A 26081-nucleotide genomic window follows, 5' to 3' on the forward strand; every position below is an offset into this window, starting at 1 on the left:
CCCTGTGTGTGTGCATGCCTGTGTGTGCATGCCTGTGTGTATGCATCCCTGTGTGTGTGCATCCCTGTGTGTGTGCATCCCTGTGTGTGTGCCTGTGTGTGTACATCCCTGTGTGTGTGCCTGTGTGTGTGCATCCCTGCGTGTGTGTGCAGCCCTGTGTGTGTGCAGCCCTGTGTGTGTGCATGCCTGTGTGTGTGCATCTGTGTGTGTGCATCCCTGTGTGTGTGCATGCTTCTGTGTGTGTGCATCCCTGTGTGTGTGCCTGTGTATGTGCATCCCTGCGTGTGTGTGCATCCCTGTGTGTGTGCATGCCTGTGTGTGTGTGCATCCCTGTGTGTGCATGCCTCTGTGTGTGTGTACATCCCTGTGTGTGTGTGCATCCCTGTGTGTGTGCATGCCTCTGTGTGTGTGTGCATGCCTATGTGTGTGTGCATCCCTGTGTGTGTGTGCATCCATATGTGTGTGTGTGCATCCCTGTGTGTGCATGCCTCTGTGTGTGTGTGCATGCCTGTGTGTGTGTGCATCCCTGTGTGTGTGCATGCCTATGTGTGTGTGCATCTGTGTGTGTGCATGCCTCTGTGTGTGTTTGCATGCCTATGTGTGTGTGCATCTGTGTGTGTGCATCCCTATGTGTGTGTGTGTGCATCCCTGTGTGTGTGCATGCCTGTGTTGTGTGCATGCCTGTGTGTGTGTGCATCCCTGTGTGTGTGCATGCCTCTGTGTGTGTGTGCATGCCTATGTGTGTGCATCTGTGTGTGTGCATCCCTATGTGTGTGTGTGTGCATCCCTGTGTGTGTGCATGCCTTTGTGTTGTGTGCATGCCTGTGTGTGTGTGCATTCCCGTGTGTGTGCATGCCTCTGTGTGTGTGCATGCCTGTGTGTGTGCATCCCTGTGTGGGTTCATGCCTCTGTGTGTGTGTGCATCCCTGTGTGTGTGTGCATGCCTATGTGTGTGTGTGTGCATCCCTGTGTGTGTGCATCCCTATGTGTGTGTGTGTGCATGCCTCTGTGTGTGTGCATGCCTGTGTGTGTGTGCATCCCTGTGTGTGTGCATGCCTCTGTGTGTGTGCATGCCTGTATGTGTGTGCATCCCTGTGTGGGTGCATGCCTCTGTGTGTGTGTGTGCATCCCTGTGTGTGTGCATGCCTGTGTGTGTGTGCATGCCTGTGTGTGCATGCCTGTGTGTGTGTGCATCCCTGTGTGGGTGCATGCCTCTGTGTGTGTGTGTGTGTGTGTGTGTGTGTGCATCCCTGTGTGGGTGCATGCATGTATGAGTGTGTGCGTGGGTATGTGATTTGTACATGTGTGACTGTGTGTACATTCGTGTGTGTGCATGTGTGTAAGCATGAGTGATTGTGCATGTGTGATTGTACATGTGTGACTGAGTACATGCATGAGTGTGTAAGCATGAGTGATTGTGCATGTGTGAGCGTGTGTGCATGTATGAGTGTGTGCCTGTGTGAGCATGTGTGTGTTTATGAGTGTGTGCATGTGTGTGTTTCCATGTGTATGAGTGTGTGGGTTCATGTGGGGTGCATGGTTTTAGCACGGATTTGCATGAGTGTGTGTGTATTCCACATGTCCTCCAGCTGGCGCAGGTCCAGCCCTCTCCATGCTTCTAGAAGCTTCCTGGTGAAGCCTCAGGATCCCTGGAGGCTGAGGGAGGGTGTCCATGAGGCTGGCCTGCAGCTGCGAAATCCTCTGCACCCAGACTTCCACCTGCACGCCCAGCCCTGGGCCTGCCCGCATGGGGAGGAGAGAAGACCCAGGCTGCCCAGGATGGGCTCCCAGCCGCCCCTGCCCCTCGCTCCTGGCCGCGTTCTGCCCGTCATGGCCCAGGACCTCTGGCTCTGTGCCTGGGGAGCAGCTGCACCCCTCACTCTCGGGGGGTTGGCCTACGCCCACTTCAAGCTGCTGCACAGGCCCATGGAGCAAGGAGCTCCGTCTGAAGAGGAGATGAGAGAGCAGCTGGAGAACAGGAGGCCTGGGAGGCTGACCAGGTGAGGCCAGGACAGGCTGATGGGAGGGAGGCTCGGATCTGGACCACCTGGGTTCCTTGTCTAGACGCAGAGGGCCGAGGAGAAGGGAGGATGGCTTCTTAGCCTGGGACTTTCTTGTTGATTCCTCTCCAGGCCTAGGACACCAGGAGAACGTGGCAGCTGCGTCATGGGTGCACGACCCTCCCAGGCCCCCACCCAGCTGCCAGGAGGCAGAGTCCAGGAGGCCCTGGTAAGGCAGACTCGGCACCAGCCAAGATCCGTGAAGCGCTGCTAGTCGAGGGCCGTGGGGCGGCGTGGCCAGGGCCTCCTGGGCGGCCCGGAGCCTGCAGGCAGGGGTCCCAGGCTGCTCGGGGGTGGGTGGGAGAGGCCGAGGAGCCGTCGGGCCCCAGGCCAGTCCAGGTTGGGTGAGCCAACCTTGCCCTGAGCAGAGCCAGGAACGTCGGAGTCTCACTTGGAGGATGCAGGTGACGCTTTCCTTTTATTTTCTATTCAGTGCTTTATACTTGGAATCAGGTGTGAGGTCCACCAAAGTCAGGCGCTGTTCTATGGGGAAGGTTCTCGAAGTTGCCCAGTGCTGTGTCTGCACAGGGAGGCTCCTACAGAAAGTGCATGTGAAGGAGGAAAATGCATGCAGGGGAAGGAGTAGGGTGCCATGGTGAGTCAAACTGCGTTCCCCGAAAAGATCCGTTCAAGCGTGAGCCCCAGGACCTGGGAATGTGAATTTGTTGGAAAATAGGGCTTTGGCAGATGTGATTAAGGATGACAAGGTGAGAGCATCCTGGGATTAGGGTGGGCCTAAATCCAAGGACAAGAGTCCTTATAGGAGAAAGGAGGAGGGGGTTGAGACCTAGAGGGGCAGGAAAGACAGGCAGGGATGGGAGTGATGTGGCCGCAAGCCAAGGACTGCTGGCAACGCCGGATGAGTGAGTGTGAGCATGTGTGCATGTGCGTGTGTGTGAGTGTGAGCATGTGTGCATGTGCATGTGTGTGTGTGTATGAGTGTGTGCATGTGTGCATGTGTGTATGAGTGTGTGCATGTGTGTATGTGTGTGAGTATGAGTGTGTGCATGTGTGCATGTGTGTGAGTATGAGTGTGTGCATGTGTGTATGAGTGTATGTGTGTGCATGTGTGCGTGTGTGAGTATGTGTGTGCATGTGTGTGAGTGTGCATGTGTGTATGAGTGTGTGCATGTGTGTATGAGTGTGTGCATGTGTGTATGAGTGTGTGCATGTGTGTATGTGTGTGCATGTGTGCATGTGTGTGTGCATGTGTGCATGTATGAGTGTGCATGTGTGATTGTGCATGTATGTGTGAGGGCGTGTGCACGTGTGTGTGTGCATCTGTGTATGAGTGTGTGCACGTGTGCATGTGTGTGCGTGAGTGTACGTGTGAGCGTGTGTGTGCATGTGTGTGTGTGTGCCTCTGTGTGAGTATGAGTGTGTGCATGTGTGCATGTGTGATTGTGCATGTACGTGTGGGCGTGTGAGTATGAACCTCTGGGGATCAGGAAGCAGGCACGGAGCAGCCCCTCCCTCCAAGCCTGCAAAGCAAGCAGCCCTGCTGACCCCTCTGGGACCAAAGGAGAATAAAATTCTCCCCTCAGTTTGCAGCCCTTTGTGCGACAGCCCCAGGACACTGATACAGGTGTCAAGAGATGGGCACGTGTGCATGTGTGCACACGGGCCGGGCACCATGGCTCACGCCTGTCATCCCAGCGCCGTAGGAGGCTGAGGTGGGTGGATCACTTGAAGTCAGGAGTTCAAGACCAGCCTGGCCAACATGGCAAAACCCCGTCTCTACTAAAAATACAAAAATTAACGGTGTGGTAGTGTACGCCTGTAATCCCAGCTACTCAGGAGGCTGACAGGAGAATTGCTTGACCCTCACGGGTGGAGGTGGAGGTGAACCCAGCACTTTGGGAGGCTGAGGCAGGAGGATCACTTGAGCTCAGGAGTTCAAGACCAGCCTGGGCAACAAAGTGAGACTCCATCTCTACAAAAAGTCAACAAAATTAGCCAGGTGTGGTGGCGCACGCCTGTAGTCCCAGCCACTCCAGAGGCTGAGGCAGGAGGATCGCTTGAACTCAGGAGGTTGAGCAGTGAGCTTGATCACACCACTGCCTTCCAGCCTGGGTGACAGAGCAAGACCCTGTCAAAAAAAAACAAAAAAGCTAGGGACCTGAATAAGGAATGAGATTCCAGTCACATCCCTCAGGCCACCCATGGGCTCAGGCACCCTCTGTTCCCTCTGGGAGCTGCCTGTTCTCCACCTGCGTTGAGCAGGGCTCAGTGGGAAGCAGGAACCAGACTCCCTGTTTAAGCAAAAGGGAATTTAAGAGAAGGAATTTGATCTTTTTTGTTTGTTTGTTTCTTTGCTTGAGACGGAGACTTGTACTGTCTCCTGGGCTGGAGTGCAGTGGCACGATCTCGGCTCACGGCAGCCTCCGCCTCTTGGGTTGAAGTGATTCTCCTGCCTCAGCCTCCTGAGTAGCTAGGACTACAGGTGCACACCACCACACCTGGCTAATTTTCGAATTTTTTGTAAAGATGGGGTCTTGCTATGTTGCCCAGGCTCTGCATGGCTTAAAAAATCGTTTTCTAGAGATAGACTCTCGCTATGTTGCCCAGGCTGGTCTTGACCGCTTTGGCTCCATCGATCCTCCTGCCTCGGCCTCCCACAGTGCTGGGATTACAGGCGTGAGCACCGCGCCCGCCCGGAAGCCCTGTGTATGTCCAGGTGTTGGTCCCGCATTGATCTGGATAAGCCGCCTCGCTGCTGTTGTGCCACTGTCTGCAGGTGACCTTGGGCGGGCTTCAGAGACACCACATCGCCTGCAGACCCTGCAGCCGTCCCTTCCCTTCCAATCCCGACACTCTTTGGTCCTGTCTCTTTGTTTTTGTTTTTGTTTGTTTGAGATAGAGTCTCACTCCGTTGCCCAGGCTGGAGTGCAGTGGTGCGATCTCGGCTCACTGCAACCTCCGCCCCACCGGGCTCAAGTGATTCTCCTGCCTCAGCCTCCAGAGCAGCTGGAATTACAGGCGTGTGCCACCATGCCTGGCTCCTTTTCATATTTTTAGTAGAGATGGGGTTTCGCCATGTTGGCCAGGCTGGTCTCGAACCCCTGACCTCAGGTGATCCGACCGCCTCAGCCTCCCGAGTAGCTGGAATGACAGGCGTGAGCTGTCGCACCCAGCCTGTTTCTCCTGGTTTGTGTGCCTCCTGCGCTGTGCTGGGTGGAGGCAGGGAGTGGCCGTACCTACCAGTCCCTCACTCACAGGAGCTGCCCCCCAAATTTGCTAAGAGTTTTATTGCAGTTGGTGCTTGAATTTATCAACCAAAAGAATCAAATGCTTATCAATGAGATTATCGTATGGTTTATCGTATGGTGGTTTATCTCTGCTCCATTGACTGGCAAATTAGATAATTAGATCTCCTAAGCTTTAAATCAACCTGGGTTAGACCCGATCAGGTTTTACTGTAATTGTGAGCACATTTTTAGAGTCAACCGGTTAATGATTTTGGATGTTTGCACCCATGTTCATAAGTGGATTCAGCCTGAAGGTACCCCGTGTTCTCTGAGTGCAGCCTTGCTCTGCAGACTACACCAATCTAATCAAACCAGCCAGGACGCTCGCCTCTTTTTTCTAGTCTCTGGAAGAGTTTGTTTGAAATAGAGGTTATGTTTCTTGAAGACTTAGCAGAATTCTCACATGAAACCATGCAGGATAAATATATATACACATACTATGTGCTCAGAAAAATTTAAAAATTTGGCCAGGTGTGGTGGCTCACTCCTATAATCCCAGCACTTTGGGAGGCCGAGGCTGGTGGGTCACCTGAGGTCGAAAGTTCAAGACCAGACCAGCCTGTCCAACATGGAGAAACCCCGTCTCTACTAAAAATACAAAATTAGCCGGGTGTGGCGGTGCACTGAGCTACTTGGGAAGCTGAGACAGGAGAATCGATTGAACTCAGGAGGCGGAGGTTGCAGTGAGCTGAGGTCGCACCATTGCACTCCAGCCTGGGCAACAAGAGCAAAACTCTGTCTCAAAAAAAAAAAGAAAAATAGCAGTGACTTCAGCTGCAAACAAAAAACAATTTGTGTTCTGAGTAATAAAGGAATGTGTCATATAAAAATGTTTTAATTAAAAATCAAAATAATTGTCTGGGTGCAGTGGCTCACGCCTGTAATCCCAGCACTTGGGAAGGCTGAGTGGGGGAGGATTCCTTGAGCCCAGGAGTTTGAGACCAGCCTGGGCAACATAGTGAGACCCTGTCTCTACGGAAGATTTAGATATTAGCCGGGCATGGTGTGTGCCCCAGAGCACCACGACATGAAGCTGACGCACGCGTGGCAGACTTGGGGAGTGGATGGGTCCAGGCTTCCCGGCAGGGCGGGGAGAAGAATGCAGTGGCAGATGCTCTCAGGCTGTCCCTGTGGGGCACAGCTCTGCCCAGGTGTTGTCCAAAGCTGTCAGACCCAGAGAAGGGTGTGTCGCAGTGTTGAGATGACCCAAGGACGGGCACAGGGCATCTCTGTGAGCCTACATCCTCTATGAGCAGGCGGGACAGGGCCAGCAAGATTCCTGTCCCTCATCAGTGTGGCCCCTTTGTCTCTGTGGCAGGGCCTGGGGACAGCCATCGTGTGGCAGGTGACGTGGGTGAGGGTGCTGGGATGGCATCGTGTGGCAGGTGACATGGTGAGGGTGCTGGGGACAGCCGTCGTGTGGCAGGTGACGTGGGTGAGGGTGCTGGGGATGGCATCATGTGGCAGTGACATGGGTGAGGGTGCTGGGACGGCATCGTGTGGCAGGTGACGTGGGTGAGGGTGCTGGGGACAGCCGTCGTGTGGCAGGTGACGTCGGTGAGGGTGCTGGGGATGGCATCGTGTCGCAGGTGATGTGGGGGAGGGAGCTGGCAATGGCTGTCATGTGGCAGGTGACGTGGGTGAGGATGCTAGGGACAGCCGTCGTGTGGCAGGTGACGTGGGTGAGGGTGCTGGGGACAGCCGTCGTGTGGCAGGTGACATGGGTGAGGGTGCTGGGGACGGCATTGTGTGGCAGGTGACGTGGGTGAGCGTGCTGGGGACAGCCGTCGTGTGGCAGGTGACATGCTGAGGGTGCTGGGGATAGCCGTCGTGTGGGCGAAGGGCCTTCAGAGCCACTCCTGGCCTGGCCCAGGTCTTTGGGCCTCTGGAGCATTCTGTGGGGACCTGGTGGACACTGGCACAGTGCCAGCTGCCACAGCGCCCACCCCGGCACCTGCCTGGGTCTGGCTCCACCTGTGACGTTGCAAAAGGGACCTGCAGGGTGTGGGCTTTTGCCCTTGCCCAACCTGCATCCTGCCTCAGGCACAGCCCACAGAAGCCCTCACCACAGGCTCTGATGCATCCCTGACCTGCCCCTCGCACCCCACTGTCTCAGCAGAGGGGCCCTCCTCTGCATCAGGAAGCCCAGGCTCCCAGCCCTTGCTCTGTGTAGTTCTCTCCAGGCGGGGTGGGAGAGACAGCTAAGAGAAACAAGATTCCTGCTGTTTCACTCACAGTGTGAAGCCAGAGGGGACAGACCCGGACACCCCTCCCAGTACCAGCTGCTCCACGAAGCCCCTTTCTCCAGCAAGAGAGTGTGGCCAGCCCTCCGGTGCTCGGGGGCCTTCTCAGCCTCCCCTGACCCCCACCTTGGGGCTGGGGGTACAAAAGGAAGGAGAATGGAGACTTCCCCATCTCAGGTCGAGGGCGCCTGGTGTCCTGCCACAACCCGGCAGCCTCCCTGGCCCAGTGCTGGTCCCAGAGCTTCTCTGAGGCGGGCACAGGGGAGCCATGTGGAAGGTCCCAGTGCTAAATGCTCTGGTGCCCCTGGCCAAATAGTGGCCCGGCAACTCAGGATCTACACCAGGCATGGGTTTCCCTGAAGCCTCCAGTGCTGCGCCCCGGAGAGGCCCTGGGCACTGGGTAGGCCTCTCGGGGCTGGAGGAGGTGCCCGGGGGGTTCAGAAGCACTTGAATGCGAAAGGACTGAGAAGGAACTTCCAGAAGTACTGCACCACTGAAAAAAATGCCCAAGGGACCAGCAGGGCATGCCAGGAAGCATCAAGGCAGCCACTGGGCCCACAGCAGGGTCTGGGATGGGCAACCCTGGGTGGGGACAAGGGGAGGTTGTGGGGGTGGACTTTGCTTTATCCGCAGCTTATCTGAGGGAAGGGAGTCTGCTGCAGACCAGGTACCCCAAACCTCTGCAATGATGGCACAGACCTAGCGGGAGGGAGGGAGGAAGGGTGGAAGAAAGGATGGACGGAAGAGTGGATAGATTGGTGGGTGGATGGGTGGATAGATGGATGGATGAGTGAGTAGATTAGTGGAGGGTTGGATAATAGATGGACGCATGGATAGATTAGTGGATAGTTGGATGGATGGGTGGATGGATGCATGGATGAGTGAGTAGATTAGTGGAGGGATGGATAATAGATGGACGCATGGATAGATTAGTGGATAGTTGGATGGATGGGTGGATGGATGGATGGATGAGTGAGTAGATTAGTGGAGGGTTGGATAATAGATGGACGCATGGATAGATTAGTGGATAGCTGGATGGATAGGTGGATGGATGAATGGAGAATGAGTGGATAGATTAGTGGATGGATGGACAGGTGGATAGGTGGATGGATGAGTGGATAGATTGGTGGGTGGATGGATGGGTGGATGAGTGAATAGATTAGTAGATGGATGGGTGAGCGAATAGAATAGTGGGTGGATGCATGGACAGATGGATGGGTAGACAGACAGACGGACAGATGGATGGATGGATGGATGCCTGGATAGATGGATACATGGCTAGATTAGTGGATGGATGAGTGGTTAGACTGGTGGCTGGCTGGATGGATGGATGAGTAAATAGATTAGTAGATGGAAGGATGAATGGATAGAATGATGGACGGGTGGATGGATGGATGGGTGAATGAATAGATTCATGGGTGGATGGTTGGATGGATGGATGGATGAACAGATGGGTGGACAGACGGATAGGTGGGTGGATGGATGGATGAATGGTTAGATTGGTGGGTGGATGGGTGGATGAATAGGTGGATGGGTGGATGATGGATGGATAGATTAGTAGATGGCTGGATGGATGGGTGGTTGAATGGATGGTTGGATGAGTGGATGAATTTCGTGAGTAGATGTGTGGGCGGATGGTAGATGGATGAATTGGTGGTGGGGCTGACCCATACTTTAGTGGAGGGCTGGGCTGGGAGCTGGGCCCCGACAGTAGAGTCATCACTGAGCTTATTTTCCCTGCTGTTGCCACCCCGTTTATCATGTCCCTCCACCACCAATGAATGCCTGGTCTGGAGCAGCCATTTTTTTTTTTTTTTTTTTTGAGACGGAGTCTTTGTCGTCCAGGCTGGAGTGCAGTGGCGAATTCTCAGCTCAGTGCAACCTCCGACTCCCTGGTTCGGGTGATTCTCCTGCCTCAGCCTTCTGAGTAGCTGGGATTACAGGCAGCACCACCATGCCCAGCTAATTTTTTTGTATTTTTAGTAGAGACAGGGTTTCACCACGTTGGCCAGGATGGTCTCCGTCTCCTGACCGTCTCCAGGTCATCTGCCTGCCTCAGCCTCCCAAAGTGCTGGGATTGTAGGCGTGAGCCACTGCGCCCGGCCTGGAGCAGCCATTTCTACAGCCCCACTGTCCAGAGCAGATGCACCCCCCTCAGGAAGCCCCCAGTCACTGCCCCACCAGCCATACCCACACTCAAGAACACTGGCCACTTTCTGGTTTGCTTTGCTAAAGGTTTAGTGAGACTACTGCAAACTGCCTCTGGGGCTTCCATTCCTAACCTCACCGCATTCAAAGCCCCTCCCACGCCTCCTCCTCCCAGGGAGAGGGAGGAAGGTGATGGGTCTGAAAAGGTGGAAGGGACTGAGGGGCAAGGGAGCGGAGGGGCCTGGGGGAGGAAGCTGGATCCCTGGGGAGCTGGGGGGCTGGGGGCTTAGAGATGCATTTGCTGCAGGATCCAGGGCATGTAGGTCTGGACTCTCGTGTAGACACCAATGCTGGGCCGATCGCTGAAAAATCCCCAGCTCACCACTCCGGCCTGGAGCCAGGTACCGCTTTTCTTGCAGACCAGGGGGCCGCCTGAGTTGCCCTGCAGAGCAGGGAATGCCCAGCTTGACTGGAGACACCCAGGACCAGCACATCCCAGTCCAGCCTCGGGGCTGCAGGTAGAAAAAGAGATGGCAGGAGAGAGGCACCGGGTCTCACCTTCCAAGTGTGGCGGCTGGTGCGGCCAGCACAGATCATGTCGTCCTGGATGAACTTTCTGTCTCCAGCGCCAGGAAAAGCGTCGTGGATCCGCTGCTCGCAGTCTGCGTTGCTCAGCGTGGGGACCTTCACCTGCTGCAGGCGGTAAGGAGGCGGCAGCGTATCTGTGGAGACAGGCCTCGGGTGCTGGGAGTGGCTCAGGGGGTCCCCCAGCCAGCCCCACGCAGAACCCCTCCCTGCCCCCAGCCTCAGCTCAGGACCTACACGGCCTGTGGCGAGGTCAAAGGGGCTCCACCTGTAAAGCTGCAAAAACCCAAAATGGAGATTCCTGGCGGGAGAGCAGCGGCACAACCACAGCTCACTGCGGCCTCAGCCTCCCAGGCTCGAGCGATGCTCAAGCCACCCTCTAGCCTCAGCCTCCCAAGTCACCGGGACCACAGCCACGCACCACCACGCCCAGCTGATTTTTTTTTGAGATGGGATCTCTCTGTCCCCAGGCTGGAGTGCAATGGCTGAGTCTCTGCTCACTGCAACCTCTGCCTCCCGTGCTCAACTCATTCTCCTGCCTCAGCCTCCCAAGTAGCTGGGATTACAGGCGCACACCACCATGCCCGGCTAATGTTTGTGTTTTTGGGAGACACGGGGTCTCACCATGTTGGCCAGGCTGGTCTTGAACTCCTGACCTCAAATGATCCGCCCACCTCAGCCTCCCAAAGTGCTTGGATTACAGTCGTGAGCCACTGCGCCTGGCCAATATGTATTTTTTTAACTTTTTTGTAGAGATGAGGTCTCCCTGTGCTGTCCAGGCTGGTCTTGAGCCCCTGGGCTCAAGGGATCCTCCTGCCTCAGCCTCTCAGAGTGCTGAGATTACAGGCACGAACCACGGCGCTCACTCCCCTACCAACCCCACCACCCCTGTCCACCAGTACCTTTTAACTGAGGACAAAAGGGAGACGGGACGAGACACATACTCTAGAAGAGGGAGGCGGGGCGTACGCTCTCGGTAACAACACCGGGCACTGCCTTTTAAAGAACATGCCATGCACGGTGACTCACGCCTGTAGTTCCAGCACTTTGGGAGGCCAAGGCAGGCGGGCCACCTGAGGTCTGGAGTTCGAGACCAGCCTGACCAACATGGAGAAACCCCGTCTCTACTAAAAATACAAAATTGTGCAGGCGTGGTGGTGCCCGGCGGTAATCCTAGCTACTCAGGAGGCTGAGGCAGGATGACCGCTCAAACCGGGGAGGCGGAGGTTGTGGTGAGCCGAGATTGCACCACCGCGTTCCAACCTGGGCAACAAGAGTGAAACGCCATCTCTCTTTTTTTTTTTGAGACAAAGTCTCACTCTGTCACCCAGGCTGGAGGACAGCGGCATGATCTGGGCTCACTGCAACCTCCGCCTCCTGCATTCAAGCGATTCTCCTGCCTCAGCCTCCTGAGTTGCTGGGATTACAGGCGCGTGTCACCACACCCAGCTAATTTTGTGTGTGTGTGTTTTAGTAGAGACGGGGTTTCGCCGTGTTGGTCAGGCTGGTCTTGAACTCCTGACCTTGTGATCCGCCTGCCTCAGCCTCCCAAAGTGCTGGGATGACAGGCGTGAGCCACCTAGCCTGACTGCGAAATGTCATCTCAAAAAAAAAAAAAAATTAAGGCTGGGAGCAGGTGAGGAAGAAAGCCTCAGGGTCTCTGAAGCCGTCAGTGGAGGGAGGGACGGACGGGTCAGTTCCTGTCCTCTGTGAGCCCATTCCGTTTTCCACAAAACGAAGAAAAATGCCTCACCACGAGAATGTACGTAAAACCCGTGTTCTGTACACACACACACAGCCCAGAGTTGGCGCCTCCTCCCACCCGCCCCAAATGCTGGTGTTCTCTTCTCCCACCTGTATTTCATGAGCCGGTATCCCTAGGCCAGCTCACCTGAACCCCGCACCCCAACCCTAGCAAGAGAACCCCAAAAAGTTGCAAACCAAGGGCTTGTCTTTCGTGAGTCTTGCCGGGACCCCTCCAGTGCCGCCTCGCATCACTCTGGCTCTCACCGAACAAGCCGACCCTTCCCCAGCCTGTGGCCCAGCAGTTGTCACTTCCAGTGAGTCCCAGGGACGCTGACGGCAGGGCGACCGGCGCGAGGGTTTTTGTTGTCCTCACGCTGGTGGCCAGCTTCAGCAGGGCGATATCTCCCCCCAGGAAGAAGACGGAGAAATCGGGGTGGACGATGACCCGGCTGACATTCAGCAGCTCCCGGCCCCCGTAGAGATACACGTCCCCGGCGTGGATCCGGTAGGTGGACGAGTCAGTGTCCTTCCTGGGGAGGACGGACCCCAGCTTCTCAGGGGGCCTGGCCTGGGGCGGCCCCACTCCCACCCTCCCCTCACTGGGGTCCCCACCCAGGACTCACCGGAAGATGCAGTGGGCGGCGGTCAGCACCCACTGGGGGTGGATGAGGGAGCCCCTGCAGATGTGCACCCAGGACGCCCAGTGGTAGTTGTAGATCCTCAGGCTGACCTGCCACGGCCACGTCCCCTGGGGGACGTTGTGGCCCCACACGATGCCCAGCAGGTCATTCTCGGGGACGGGCGCTGGGAGCAACAGGGGGAGGTCAGGGAGCCTGGCCTCAGACACCCGAGCCTCAGCCTGTGCCCACCCTCGGGCCGGAGCCAGACTGTACACACGTCCCCTGGATCCTGGGTCAGGGCTGGAGCCTCTGGGAAGGGAGGGCCGTGTGGGCCGGGACTCACCGGGGCTCCCGGAGCTGCAGCTCCCCAGGGAGAAGATGGCCAGGAAGAGCAGCAGCAGCATCTGCAGGGAGACAGCATGGAGTGCGGGCTAGGGGCTCAGACCCGGGGTCAGGGTGGGGTCGGGGAGCCGCCCCCAGGTGTCAGGGAGGGGACAGCACCCTTACCTGCCAGGACTCTGCAGCTCTCTCCCTGGCCCCTCCCCCAGAGGCGGAGGGCAGCAGGAGGTGGGGCCCTGTGGCGGCCCCAGGTCCGGGAGGCGTCTCCACCCGTCCACTCTTCTGTCCCACCCACACTGCACATCTCCACCCACCCACCAGCCTGGGCTGGCAGGACAGGGGTGAGAGGGGCAGGTGAGGGCAGGGAACGTGCGGCGGTGCTGGGGCCCTCGAGTCTGCCCGTTCCTCCTGCAGGAGGTCACAGCAACTGGTTTGGAGGGCAGGGCCATTAGGAAAACTCAGATCTGGGATGCAGGAGGGAGCCTGAGGCAGCAGCAAGCCTCTGCGTCCCACCATGGGGTCCCTGGGGCGGTTTCCATCAGTCCGTGTGTGGCAGCATGAAGGTGACGGCCATGAAGGCCGTGGGTGGCCCCATGTGGAGGTGCAGCTCTCTCCCAGGACAGACCACAGGCCCGGGAGATCGTCCGAGGGAGGTGCCCACCATGGCAGTGCCCATCACGATTGGCAAAGCCCACCCTGCAGATGCCCTCCAGGCAGCTCAGCCTGGAGCCTGCACGTGGAGACACCTCCATGGTGGATGCTGGGGTGAGGTCCTCCATCCTCAGACCTTCCGGACACAGTTGAGGCAGGCTGTGGCTGTGTTGCCCAGGCTGGAGTGCAGTGGCTCGATCACAGCTCCCTGCAGCCTCCACTGCTTGGGCCCAAGCCATTCTCCCACTCAGCCCTCCCGGGGAGCTGGGACCACGGGCGCACTATGACCCAGAGACAGGAGAGAGACCTGTGCAGTGGGGACCGGAGGGGCCAGGGGACAGAACCGCCGTCCTGGACTTGGGCCGGCTGCACCCTGGGCTTCGGGCAAGAGCTTCGGAGGTGTGGTGGCACCAGAGCCGTGGTCCTCCCAGGGAGCAGGGGCTTCAGGGACAGAGCCAGGACCCGCAACCGCAGAGGCAGGGGAAAGGCAGTGAGGGGAGGGACAGAGGGCAGATGTGGAAGAAGGAGTGGGGAGGACCTGCGGGGGAGAGCTGGACGCGGTGTCTGTGCCGAGGACTCAGGGCGCCCCACGTCCTGCAGCGCGGCTTCTGCCCCAGCCCCGGCGAGAGCTGCCCCTCCTCTGGGTAACCGCACAGGAGGCCACAGGCCACGTGAGAAAGGCCTGGCGGCTCCAGCCCTTCCCTCCACCAGGGGGTGCTGGGACCCCAGCCAGAGCTCACGAAAGGGGGTTCGGGGGCTCACATCCTGCCCAGAGTATAGGGAGCCTGACCCCCATGCTCCCTGAGGCCCACCATCCCTACTCCCCCCTCCCTCCCTCCCTCTCCCACGTCGGCCCCCACTTGCCCCAAAAATCTTCCGGAATCCCTTTCTTCAGTCTTAAGGCCCTCCCCGATCTCTGCGCGACCCCCACCCCACCGTGCACCAAGCTGGGGGCACATATGAGGTGGGGCAGTTGGCACTAAAAGCCAAAATTTTCTGGCAGAGGTGAGGAGGTGAGTGAGTCTCCCGGCCCCTTGACTGGCAGACAGACGGACGATCCCCTCTGATCCTCAAAGCTACGGGTGGCTGGGCCTGAGAGTGTCAGCCACCCAGGGGGACCCTCCCGCTGGGGCCCGGGGGTGCAGGCAGCCACTCTCCACACCCCCTGCCCCGTCTAACTCAGGGCCAGGGCGTCCTGTCCCAGCCTGGGGCTGGTGGGGGAGCTGGCGGGGACGCAGCCACCCAGAGTTAGAGAGGAGGCGCCGCTGTGGCTTCCCTGGTGTTTCTTCGTTGACCTTGCTCAGCCGTTTCCCCCAAGGCCCCTGATAACAGACACCCAATCTGATGCCCATTCTGGGGACACCGAGGTCCACCCTGGGTCAAGGGCCCTGTGGCCCACACAGGTGCCCCCCCAACCCCGGTGTCCCAGGAAACCTGGGCTCTGGGAAGAATCCAGAATCCTAATGGGGCCAGGAGGGGATGCAGAGACCCCCGAGGAAGCTGTCCTTGGGCCCATATTGTGGAGACCGTGGGGGGGTCCCCCACTTCGGAGGGGCCCGGGAGCAGGAGGGCTCAGCAAGGAGGTGGCAGGGGCCTCCCGGTGGCTCCAAGAAACCCACCAGGTGGGGTGCTCCCATCTCCCTGAAAGTGGGGGCCGCTAGGGGCAGAGAGTGTTGTTCTCTGATAAGTGGGGGTGGCCGGAGCTCAGCAGGCAGGGACTTTGGGACCACAGGGCCGTGTGGTGCCCAGGCTGTGGCCGTGACAGGGCCATCGTGTCCTGTTTTGGGTCTTAGGGGCAGCTGTGGGGACCCATGCCATGGCGGTTCCTCTGCCTGGAGAGGAGAGGTGGAGGAGCAGCTGCTCAGGGGCAGAGCTGGGGTCTCCCTCATTCCAGGGCAGCCAGCTCCATGGAGACCCGCAGTTCAGGGAGGCTGTGTCCTCAGCGACCCTGAGTCTCCGGGAGCCCCAAGGAGGAGACCCGGCCAAGAGAGCAGCCTCAGGGCCTGCAGTGTGGCTCCGTGTCGGAACTGGGGTGCAGTGAGGCTGGGTTTCATGTCACAGACTGGGGGGAGCGAGGGAAAGGAGGGAAACTGCCAGCCAGCGATGGCTGCTGGGGAGAGGACAGCCATCTCATCCTTGGGCTGTGGGAAGCCGGGGAGGGCGGCTGAGCCCTCCCAGAATGAGGCAGTCACCACACGCCCTCCCGAGGGCCCCCAACCCGGCCTGAAGGGGCAGTCACTCCCGGCTGGCCCTGAGCCCTCATCACAGCCCAGGACACATGAGAGAATCAGAGACTCGGAGGCCGCTGTTCACACAGTTTAATAGCATAGCAGACCCAGGCAGAAGGCAAGGTCCCTGGGTGCATCCTCCCCAACCCACCCACATCCTGGGGACACCAACTTCTGAGCCCCCACTGCTGCCGCAGCCTCACCCCTAAGTCAGGGAAGGATGGGCTGCTTTGGAGCCAGGTGGGGCAGGCAGGAACAGGGCCTGGAGGTGGAAGGGGGAAGGCAGCAGGAGGCCAGGCGGGGAGGCCAGGAGGGCAGGTCGGCTCCCGGGTTCCCAGAGGCTCCTCAAAGCTCCAGTGGGACATGCTGGCGGATCCAGGATGAATAGGACATCACCCGGGTGTAGACATCAGGGTAGTCCCTGGGCCTGGAGGCCATGCCCCAGCTCAGCACGCCGACCTGGAGCCAGGTGTCCAGCCAGTAACAGACCAGGGGGCCCCCAGCATCGCCCTGTAGGGGAGGACACGGTCAGGGGACGACGGCTCCACGGTGAAGCCACTCCCACACCCAACACTGAGGACAAAGGGCTGGGGTCTCACCTGGCAGGAGCCCTGCCCCTTCCTCCCTGCACACAGCATGTCAGCCTTGATGACGGTGTCCTGGCCGTGGGCAGAGGGTCCTTTGTGATACGCCCTCTCGCAAGCCTGGGTCCTCACGATGGGGACCTTGGCCTCCTGCAGGTGGTGGGCTGGGGGCAGCGACCCTGTGGGGAGGGGCTGGGTGAGCACAGCTGGCCAACATGGCAAAACCCCGTCTCTACTAAAAATACAAAAATTAGCCGGGCGTGGCGTCGGGCGCCCGTAGTCCCAGTTACTCGGGAGGCCGAGGCAGGAGAATCGCTTGAACCGGGAGGTGGAGGCTGCAATGAGCCGAGATCGCACCCCTGCACTTCAGGCTGGGCGACAGAGTGAAACTCCGTCTAGAAAAAACAAAAAAAAATGGCGATTGCTGACTGAGAAATGGCCTCCAGCTCCTGTGGCTGTTGCCGAGGTTTAAACCAGAGCTGAAGATGCCTCCTGGTGGGGGTGAGGCCTGCAGCAGGTGGCCAGAGGTCCTGCAGCCCACCTGCGGCCCAGGCACACCCCTGCCGGCCCCACGCACCTGCCTGAGTTCTGCCCAGGGCTCCCCCGCCGTCCCCTGACCGTACCGAGGGTCCCCCAGCCAGTCACCCAGCACTTCATCCCTGGGAGGAGCATCAGCGAGTCGGGGGCCGGGGACACCGGGTGGACGAGCTCCGACAGCGTCACAGGGGCTTCCAGCTTCAGCAGGGCGACGTCGGCGCCCCCCGGAGCCAACAGGCTTAGGTTGAACTTGGGGTGCAGGATGATCTGGGCCACCTTCGTCGGCCGGTCGCGGTGATAGAGCGTCACTTGTCCAGTTTGGACCCTGTATGTCTGTGGCTCCGACGCGTCCCTGGGGGAGACCAGCTGCTTCTCAGGCCAGAGGGCCCCCGTGCAGCAGGAATACGTCCAGGGTCTCAGCCCGGGGTCAGGAGGAGCCACAGCTCCCAGAACCTGAGCCTCCTCCCGCCCCAGGACACCGCCCGCCACACTGCGCGGCCCTCCCGCTCGGCCTCCTCCCGCCCCCATCTCCCAGCCCGGTCTCCCGGTGAGCACTCACAGTGCTGTGCAGTGGGCCGCAGTCAGCACCCACTGGGGGTGGATGAGGGAGCCCCCGCAGCTGTGCTCCCACTGGTCCCGCTCCTTGCTGAAGGTCCTGAGGCTGACCTGCCACGGCCACTTCCCGGGAGGGGCACTGTGGCCCCCTACGGTGTGCGCCCACTCAGTCCCTGACCTGGGATCTGGAGATGTGGCGAGAGGGGCTGTGAGGGGCCCAGGAGCCCTGCCCGGAGTCAGCGTGGCCTCCCCCATGCCGTCCCCCAGAGCCCAGGGTGAGCAGGCGGCTCCCAGGGGCTGGTCAGCACCCACCCACCGGAGTCAGCGCAGGCCTGGGATTGGGGGCAGGTCCCAGGACACTGGGAGCATTGGATGGGGCCAAGACTTACCGGGGAACATGGGCATGGAGCCCCCCAGGTGGGGCAGGGGCAGGAACAGCAACCACAGCATCTGTAGGGCTGGGGGGAGCACAGGGCTGGGTGAGGGGTGCTGGGACCGGGACCCCAGGGTCTGGGATGGGTGGGGGGGGCTGGGAGGCCTGAGAGGAACCTGGCACTGCCTTCCCGGCCTCTCTGCCCTCTGCAGCCTTGAGCCCCCTTTATCCTCTCAGCCCAGGAAGTGGGCGGGGCCTTATACCCGGTGGGCAGGGCCTGTGCACCCTTGGGCGGGGCTTCCCTCCTCCCAAGTCAGTCCATCAACGTCTCAGCTGGGATCTGCGCCAGGCCTGGTAGAGGGTTATGGTGGGGGTGGCAACATTGACACTGAATGGGGCGTTTGGAGGTGTGCTCAACGCCATGGGAGATGCCCGGGCTGGGCCAGGCTGCGGATGCTCAGGAAAGCCCCCTCCCCGCAGGAGCCAGCCTGGCACAGCCAGGGCTGACCTGGGCTCCATCTCCGTGGTTTGCGGTCCAGGTCCTCCCTGGGAGGCGGGGCTGGGCGTGGGCCGCTGCCTCCTCCTGTGGGCCTGGCACGGAGCCCACGGCTCCCACCTACCAGGGAGAGCTGCAGGGCCCGGCTTGGTGGGAGGCAGAGGCAGCCAAGTGGGGGACAGGGCCCCTTGGTGGGAGAGCCTGCGGGCAGGACTGGACAGGGACAGCGGGTTCCCACCCTCTTCCTGCCTCTTTCGGGACACCGGGCAATGGTGGGCCCTGGAGAAGAAGGCTCCCTGGCTTCCTCAGCAGTCAGCCCTGGGAGCCCAAGGGCCAGGACTGGTGAGATCTCTGAGGAGGGGGTGCTCCACCTCATCCACCCCAGCCAGAGAGGAAGCAAAGAAGGGACTGTCAGCCGGGTGCAGTGGCTCATGCCTGTAATCCCAGCACTTAGGGAGGCCAAGGTGGGTGGATCACCTGAGGCCAAGAGTTCGAGACCAGCCTGGCCAACAGGGTGAAACCCTGTCTCTACTCAAAATACAAAAATTAGCCTGGCGTGGTGGCAGGCACCGGTAATCCCTGCTATTGGGGAGGTTGAGGCAGCAGAATTGCTTGAACGTGGAGGTTGCAGTGAGCCAAGATCGCAACACTGCACTCCAGCCTGGGTGACAGAGCAAGACTCCATCTCAAAAAAAAAAAGGGGGGGGATTATCATCATGACCCGGGAGTTCCCTGTTCCTGGGAGACGCCCCCAATCAGCAGTGCACCTGGGAGCTGAGGGAACAGGGTGGAGAACGCCAGTGGGCAGTGTCCGGCCCGGCCACCTGTGAGTGCCGACCCTGCCACTGCTGGGCCCCACCCAAACCAGTGACCACCTGAGCAGAGAGCCTCCACCCCTGCCAAGACCCTCAGGAGGGCTCCCCATACTCCAAAAACCTCACATGCCCAGGGTGGTCCTGCCATAGACCCTGCGTTGGGAAGACAGGGCCCTGGTGACTGTCCTTTGGAAGACCCCGATGTTCAATGTACAGGGAGGGGTTCCTGGGGGGCCTGTGTCCAACAGCTCCTCATGGGGCTCACGTTGTGGTTTTATGTTTTTTTTTTCCTGCTCCGTCACCCAGGCTGGAGTGTAGGGACATGATCTTGGCTCATTGCAAACCTCCACCCCCGGGGTTCAAGCAATTCTCCTGCCTCAGCCTCCCGAGTAGCTGGTATTACAGGCGCGTGCCACCACGCCCAGCTAATTTTTGTATTTTTAGTAGAGACGGGGTTTCACCGTGTTGGCCAGGACGGTCTCGATCTCTTGACCTCGTGATCCGCCCGCCTCGGCCTCCCGAAGTGCTGGGATTACAGGCGTGGGCCACCGCGCCCGGCCTGCTCTTTTTGTTTTTTATTGTTAATATGGGCTTTTTTAAACAGCTTTATTGAGACTGAGTTCACAAAAAACTACAATCCAGACATGTAAAAGGTGCAGCTCCGTAGGTTTTCGTGCATTCAGACACGCGGCTACCATCATTCCCAATCTTTCGGCATTTTCGTCGCTCTGAAAAGAATCCCACACCCGTCGGCTGCCGCCTCCTGTCCCTGTCACTCCCCTCCCCTGGCCCCACGAACCTTCTGTCTGCCTCTACGGATTTCCCTGTTCCAACATGTCACTCAACGTACGGCCGAGGTGCCCGGCTCTTCTCACCAAGCGAGTGGGAGAATTTCAGGCTCTTTCCCAGTGTGGTGCCCTGCCCTGCCCCAGGGAGCCGGCTCAGCCCCAGGCCTTCCTGTCAGCAAAGACCTCCTGGAGACAGCTGCCTGGCCTGGGAGGAGGCCTGGGCCACCCGTGCCTGGAGGGGTGGGTGGGGTCCTAGGCGGCTCCAGAGGCCGCAGCAGTGCCACAGCCCGGTGGCTCATACACCGCAGGGATTCCATTCCTGACGCCCCAGAGGATGGAGGTCCCAGATCAGGGAGCCAGCGTGGCTGGCGGCTGGTGAGGGCCCACGCCCTGGTTCAGAGACAGTGCCTTCTCTCTGCGTCCTCCAGTGCCGGGAGGGTGAGCGAGCTCTCTGGGGTCCCGCCTCTGAGGGCGCGAATCCGCTGTTCACTTCCTGAAGCACCCTCCTCCTGATACCATCACGCAGGGGGTTAGGGCTTCACCATCTGGATTTGGAGGAGGCGCACAGCAGGCCTCCAGCAGTGGGAAAGGGGCTTGCTTTCTCCATGCCTGGGGTGCAGGGCAGTGTCTGTGCACCCCTCCATGAGCCTTGTATTCCCGACTTATGATGTATCTGGGATACAGGGGCGGGTGTGGGGAGTGGGAAGAAATGGCCGTGAGAGGCCCTGGGAGCTGACGGGGCAGAGGCTCCAGCTCTCTCCAAAAGATTTCTTTGCACGGTAGGAGGGAGGTCAGCTCTGGAGCCTTCTGATTTGGAATTGCCACCTGGGCTCCCAAAGTGACATTTTGGCACTGGTGGGTGGGGACTGGTGTTGGGGCAGGTCCCACAAAGCTGGGCTCTGCCTGAGACTCTTGGGGCCTGCACAGGAGGGTACCCCCAGGATGCCCGCAGGGGCCGTCTAGTCTGCGGGGCGGACATCCTGCAGGTCGACGGGGAGGGAGTGGCTCTCCGGGCCTGACGTGGCCCCACCTGCCTGTCTGAACACCCATGCTCTGCCGGCTCAGCAGCCCCAGCACCCACTTCTGAGCTCTGGGTTCAAACAGCTTAATCAGATGGCGGCAACCAAGAGTGTCGCTCAGCTGCCCCCAGCCCCTGCCCCAGGCCACCACATTGCATCACTGAAGAGTCTAGGAGCCACAACCACCCCACCCAGCATGAGGCCAATGCAGCCCCAGGTACGGGGACAGGACCCCTCGGCCCGACTCAGGCAGAGAGCAGGTTCTTCCCACTAAAGCCCTTTGTCCCAGACGTTCCCAGGGGACAAGGGGCCGGGGTGGGGCCTGGAATCAGGTAGAGAACAGGCAGGTTACGGATGGGGGCCCTGAGCCCCCCGCCCCTCCCCACTGTGCTGCCCCCCCCCCAGGGCCCTCTCCATCCCAGGGCCCTCTCCACCCCCCAGGGCCCTCTCCACCCCAGAACCCTCTCCACCCCAGGACCTCTCCACCCCAGGGCCCTCTCCACCCCAGGACCTCTCCACCCCAGGGCCCTCTCCAGCACCCTAGAACCCTTTGCTTCCACCAGCATCCCCCAAAAATCTCGGGCTCCGGGCACTCAGAGGCACCTCCATATGCCCCAGGCCAGTTGTCCAGGGTGACCAGCAGAAGGCATTACAGCCAGAAAATCCAGAGGCACCCATGGGACCCCTGCTTCCCAGGAAAGCTGTGGCTGTCATGGGAGCCTGTGGCCCCACGTAGCCCCTGCTGGCAGCACCTCCGGGGTTGCAAATCTGGGGTCACATTTGCAGAACCCAAACCAGAGAACCTTGACTTAGGACTTCTGTGTTTTTGTTTGAGGAGTGTCACTCTTGTCGCCCCGGCTGGAGTGCACGGCATGATCGCCACCTCCCAGGTTCAAGCGATTCTCCTGGCTCAGCCTCGTGAGTAGCTGGGACTACCGGCCATGCCCGGCTATTTTGTATTTTTAATAGAGACGGGGAATTCGCCATGTCGGCCAGGACGGTCTCGATCTCTTGACCTGGTCATCTGCCCGCCTCATCCTCCCAAAGTGTTGGGATTACAGGCGTGAGCCGCCACACCCAGCCAATTTAGGACTTTTGAAATTCAAAAAAGAGGAATTTGTGCCAGAAAAGGAGAAAGCCTAGAGCTGGCCGGGAACCCTGTCTGGGAGTGGAGGGCCGGGAGCGTGGGGACCAGCGCACGGCGCCAGCGGCTCTCAGGGCCGCATCTTTCGGGAGCAGGAGGACCCTGCTGGTGGGTAGGGGCCTGGGGGCTCTAGGAGGGAGGTAGCTTTGGGAAGGGGAGGGAGGGAGAAGTCGGTCAGCCTGGGACTGGCGCTCCAGTGTCAATGGCCCTGACAGACGTGAGTGGGCCCCTCGCAGCCCTAGCGTCCATCCCTCTCCTGCCTGGCCTGAGAGAGACCAAGGCCTGCAGCCAAGCCCGGCCAGCCCGCTCGGTGACCCCAGCTGCTCCCACAGTCCAGACACACGCCACAGACCCGGAGCCATTTCCACACCGTTTAATAGAGTCAAGTCACAAGCAGTCGCCTGGGATGGCCAGGGTTTTGTTCCCACGCCCGGCTCATCTCCGAGGGCCCCTCCCCTGCTCCCCAGCCCCCTGCCGGCAGGAAAACGCCTTGAGAAGCTGGAGAGGAGCAGAAGGCTCTCAGGGTGCAGACCTGTGGGAGGCCGAGGCTGGGACTGGGGAGCAGCAGGGGCGTCCACAAGGATGACGGGGTCTCCGGGAGTGTGCAGACCCCACTGCACCCCAGCTAGGGTCCAGGGAACTGAGGGACGTACTGGCGGATCCAGGACAGGTAGCTCATCACGCGGGTGTACACGCCAGGGTACCCTTGGCCGCAGAGGTAGCCCCAGCTCACAACCCCCACCTGGACCCAGGAGCAATTCCACCTGCACACCAGGGGGCCCCCAGAGTCACCCTGTGGGGAGAGACAGCACTCAGCAAAGCCCCCGAGTGCACCCACAGCGATGGGGCGGGTGGGCGGGGGACCGAGGAGGCAGGGTAGGACTGGGGTCCCACCTGGCAGGAGTCCCGGCCCTCACTCCCCGCACACAGCATGTCGTCTTGGATGACCCTGTCGGTGCTGTCCAGGGACTGGTTCCGGTACTCCCGGTCACACTCCTCGTTCCCCACGATGGGGACGTCCACCTCCTGCAGCTGGTAGGGCCGAGGCAGCGGCCCTGCGGGGAGAACGTGGACCTGAGCCTCTTCCCTGCAGCAGAGACCTCATTCCACCCCATGCGGGCCTCCCTGACATTCAGCAGAGGATGTAGAGGAGCCCCCACCCCCAAATCCTGACCCAGTGACTCAGTATCCCCAAGTCCACTAGAGTCAGGATCTGCCTACACGACCACTGAGGGTCTGGATGCCAGCCCAGCGCCAGGACACAGGGCTCCTCTCGGAAGCAGGGCAAAGCCGCGGGCTCGGGACCCCAGACAGACCCTCCGTCCACAGCGGAGCAGCCCAGCCTCGGCTGCGGTTGGCAGAGTGGAGCCGGCGAATGCCGGGTCTGTAGCAGCAGCTGGAGCCACCTGCCCAGAGCGAGTCCCGGTCCCTGACGTCTGTTACAGAAGCACCCTGTCCAAAACCCGGGCACCATGTTCACTGGCTCGCAAAGGGGGTCCCAGAGGACACAGAGTGAGGGGTTTTCCACAAGACCCAGCCCCCTCATCCCTCCCCAGCAAGCCTCCCTGATACACACGGTTGCCTGCGATGTCACCCCAGCCGGTCACCCAGCAGGTCTTCCCCGAGGGGACGTCCAGGGAGGCAGGCGGGAGCGAGACGGGGTGGACCCGCTTGGACAGCGGCACGGCGGCCTCCAGCTTCAGCAGGGCGATGTCCGCGCCGCCCTGGGCAGCCAGGCTCTCGTTGTACTGGGGGTGGCGGAGGATCTCAGCCACCTTCGTCTGCTGGTTGTCCGCATAGAGCCTCAGCTGCCCGACCTGCACCCTAAACGCACAGGCCTCCAGCTCCTCCCTGGGGAGAGGAGCAGGCGCTCTCAGAGTGAGGCCGGGCTTCCCCTGCATCCTGGGAGGGGCCCCCGGCACACCGGACACCTGCCTGTCCCCACCCCCACTCCCACCCGCCGAGGGGATGGCAAACCACACTCACGGCCCAAGGCAGTGGGCAGCGGTCAGCACCCACTTGCGGTGGATGAGGGAGCCCCCGCAGATGTGCTCCCACTTGCCCTTCTTCATGCTGTAGAACCTCAGGCTGACCTGCCAGGGGTACCTCCTGGCCGAGACGTCGCAGCCCCCGACGATGCCCACCTGCTCACGCCCCGCACCGGGCTCTGGGGAGGCAAGGGAGGGCCGTGAGGGGGCTGGACGAGGGTCTTCCCAGAGCTCAGAACACCAGGACAGACCGGCAACCGGACGGTCCTCTCAGCCCCCAGGGCTGGCGCTCTGAGCCCGGGGCAGGGCAGGGACGGGGTCCTGGGCAGCGGGGGCATTGGGTGGGGTGGACTTGCCTGGGTTCCCGGGCACAGAGCCCCCCAGGCAGGGGAGGGTCAGGAGCAGCAGCCACAGCATCTGTGGGGAGGCCTGCATCAGGGAGGGGGACCCCAAACACCAGCTTCTGGGAACGGAGGCTGAGCTCAGGGATTCAGCTCTGACGGGAGCAGCTCCCTGCTGCACCAGCCTCCACGCGCACCCCGCCCCGAGCCGCCTCGCTCAGGGCCCCTTTATTCTTCCGTCACAGGAAGTGAGCAGAGGCCGGCAGCCCCACTTCGGGGATTCAAGGTGTAACCAAAGAGGTCTCCTCCCCTGACTGGGACTGCGGGGCCTGATGGCCGGCTGGAGGAAGCAGGGACCCCACGTTCCTCCACGGGACAGGGGCAGGGCCAGGTCGGGGGAGGTGCAGAAGGACCCAGGCCAGTGCCGCCCTCTGGGAGCCTGTCCTGTCAGTGACAGACACGGGGCGAGGCTGCTGGTAAGAGATGAAAAGGCACGTTCAGGGTGGCGCTGGTGCCTGGGCTGGACGGAAACGTCTCCAAGAGCCATTGCCCTGTCCCTGAGCCCTGGCCCCACCCTCAGCAGCCCAGCTCCTCTGGGCAGCAAGCACCCCAAGGATCTGGACACCCCAAACCACCAGAAAAAGGCTCAAGCACAGTCCCAAAGGACACACAGTCACTAATCAGAAACAGGTTCCAGGAGCCCCAGAACCCGGGCTAGAGGACGGGGCTGTCAGAAGCCACGGGACTGGGGGCCCGGCCTTCCAGGAGCCCCAGAACCCAGACTAGAGGACGGGGCTGTCAGAAGCCACGGGACTGGGGGCCCGGCCTTCCAGGAGCCCCAGAACCCAGACTAGAGGAGAGGACTGTCAGAAGCCACGGGACTGGGGGCCCGGCCTTCCAGGAGCCCCAGAACCCAGACTAGAGGACAGGGCTGTCAGAAGCCACGGGACTGGGGGCCCGGCCTTCCAGGAGCCCCAGAACCCAGACTAGAGGAGAGGACTGTCAGAAGCCACGGGACTGGGGGCCCGGCCTTCCAGGAGCCCCAGAACCCAGACTAGAGGACAGGGCTGTCAGAAACCACGGGACTGGGGACCCGGCCTTCCAGGAACATGCTGTTATCTAGAACAGCCGGAAGGGACCACGCTGTTCACCGTGAGGCGCTGCTTGCACCGGGGCGCCCAGGAATGTGGCCTGGATCTCAGCGCTCCACCGTGCTCCGATGCACATGGCGGAGTCCTCCCAGCAGGTGGAGAGAAGGAAGGGTCAGGGCTCACAGGGGTCCCAGGGACATGGCCATCCCCTCCAGTGAATCTCCAAGGTGAGGGAAGAAGAAAAGAGGGGGACCAAGCTGTCCAGACCCGGGTGGGTTCCCCATCACAGCTGCCCCCACCGCAGTAATGACTCAGCTGCCACGGACCCTCCGGCCCAGTCAGTAGCCCCCGTCCCTGCCTCTCAGATCCCCTGGCTCCAGGGACAGTGGGATCCTCCCCGTTGGTTGATCTGGGTCACGGACGGCACCCACCGCGGGGGAGGTGGGAAGGGCACTGCCTGGGGCTAGAGAGGCTCCTCCCCG

General features: G+C 60.5%; 3 protein-coding genes across 3 annotated transcripts; all 3 read right to left on the minus strand.

Moving 5' to 3' along the window:
- Positions 1-9897: 9897 nt before the first annotated feature.
- LOC108290822 (putative serine protease 29) lies at positions 9898-13741 on the minus strand. The gene is given in 6 exon segments (XM_037732232.1): positions 9898-10141; positions 10258-10421; positions 12295-12560; positions 12654-12834; positions 12994-13152; positions 13651-13741. Coding segments are annotated over 6 exon segments (1017 nt in total). The 3' UTR covers positions 9898-9985.
- A 2208-nt stretch (positions 13742-15949) lies between these two features.
- Positions 15950-18086, minus strand: LOC108290833 (mastin-like). The gene is made up of 5 exons (XM_017510823.2): positions 17934-18086; positions 17549-17729; positions 17076-17341; positions 16468-16631; positions 15950-16378 (listed from the first exon to the last, which is right to left on the minus strand). Exons 1-5 carry the CDS (start codon positions 17992-17994, stop codon positions 16214-16216), a joined length of 837 nt encoding a protein of 278 aa, XP_017366312.1. The 5' UTR covers positions 17995-18086; the 3' UTR covers positions 15950-16213.
- Positions 18087-22698: 4612 nt separating this feature from the next.
- On the minus strand, positions 22699-25735 carry LOC108290834 (mastin-like). Its single transcript, XM_037732233.1, is given in 7 exon segments — positions 22699-22711; positions 22800-22972; positions 23074-23234; positions 23756-24030; positions 24166-24346; positions 24524-24584; positions 25724-25735. Coding segments are annotated over 7 exon segments (876 nt in total).
- Between the last annotated feature and the right edge of the window lie 346 nt (positions 25736-26081).

The sequence above is a fragment of the Cebus imitator genome, unplaced genomic scaffold (assembly GCF_001604975.1).
Source record: "Cebus imitator isolate Cc_AM_T3 unplaced genomic scaffold, Cebus_imitator-1.0 Scaffold444, whole genome shotgun sequence".
Classification (NCBI taxonomy): domain Eukaryota; kingdom Metazoa; phylum Chordata; class Mammalia; order Primates; family Cebidae; genus Cebus; species Cebus imitator.

Bases quoted from the DNA above. Each gene is read 5' to 3' on its own strand.
- LOC108290833 (XM_017510823.2), bottom strand. From the start codon at position 17,994: ATGCTGTGGTTGCTGTTCCTGCCCCTGCCCCACCTGGGGGGCTCCATG. The intron at 17,342-17,548 runs GTGAGTGCTCAC...GGTCTCCCCCAG, and splicing joins GCGGCCCACTGCACAGCACT to GGACGCGTCGGAGCCACAGA. The intron at 16,379-16,467 runs GTGAGACCCCAG...CCTCCCCTACAG, and splicing joins AGGGGCAGGGCTCCTGCCAG to GGCGATGCTGGGGGCCCCCT.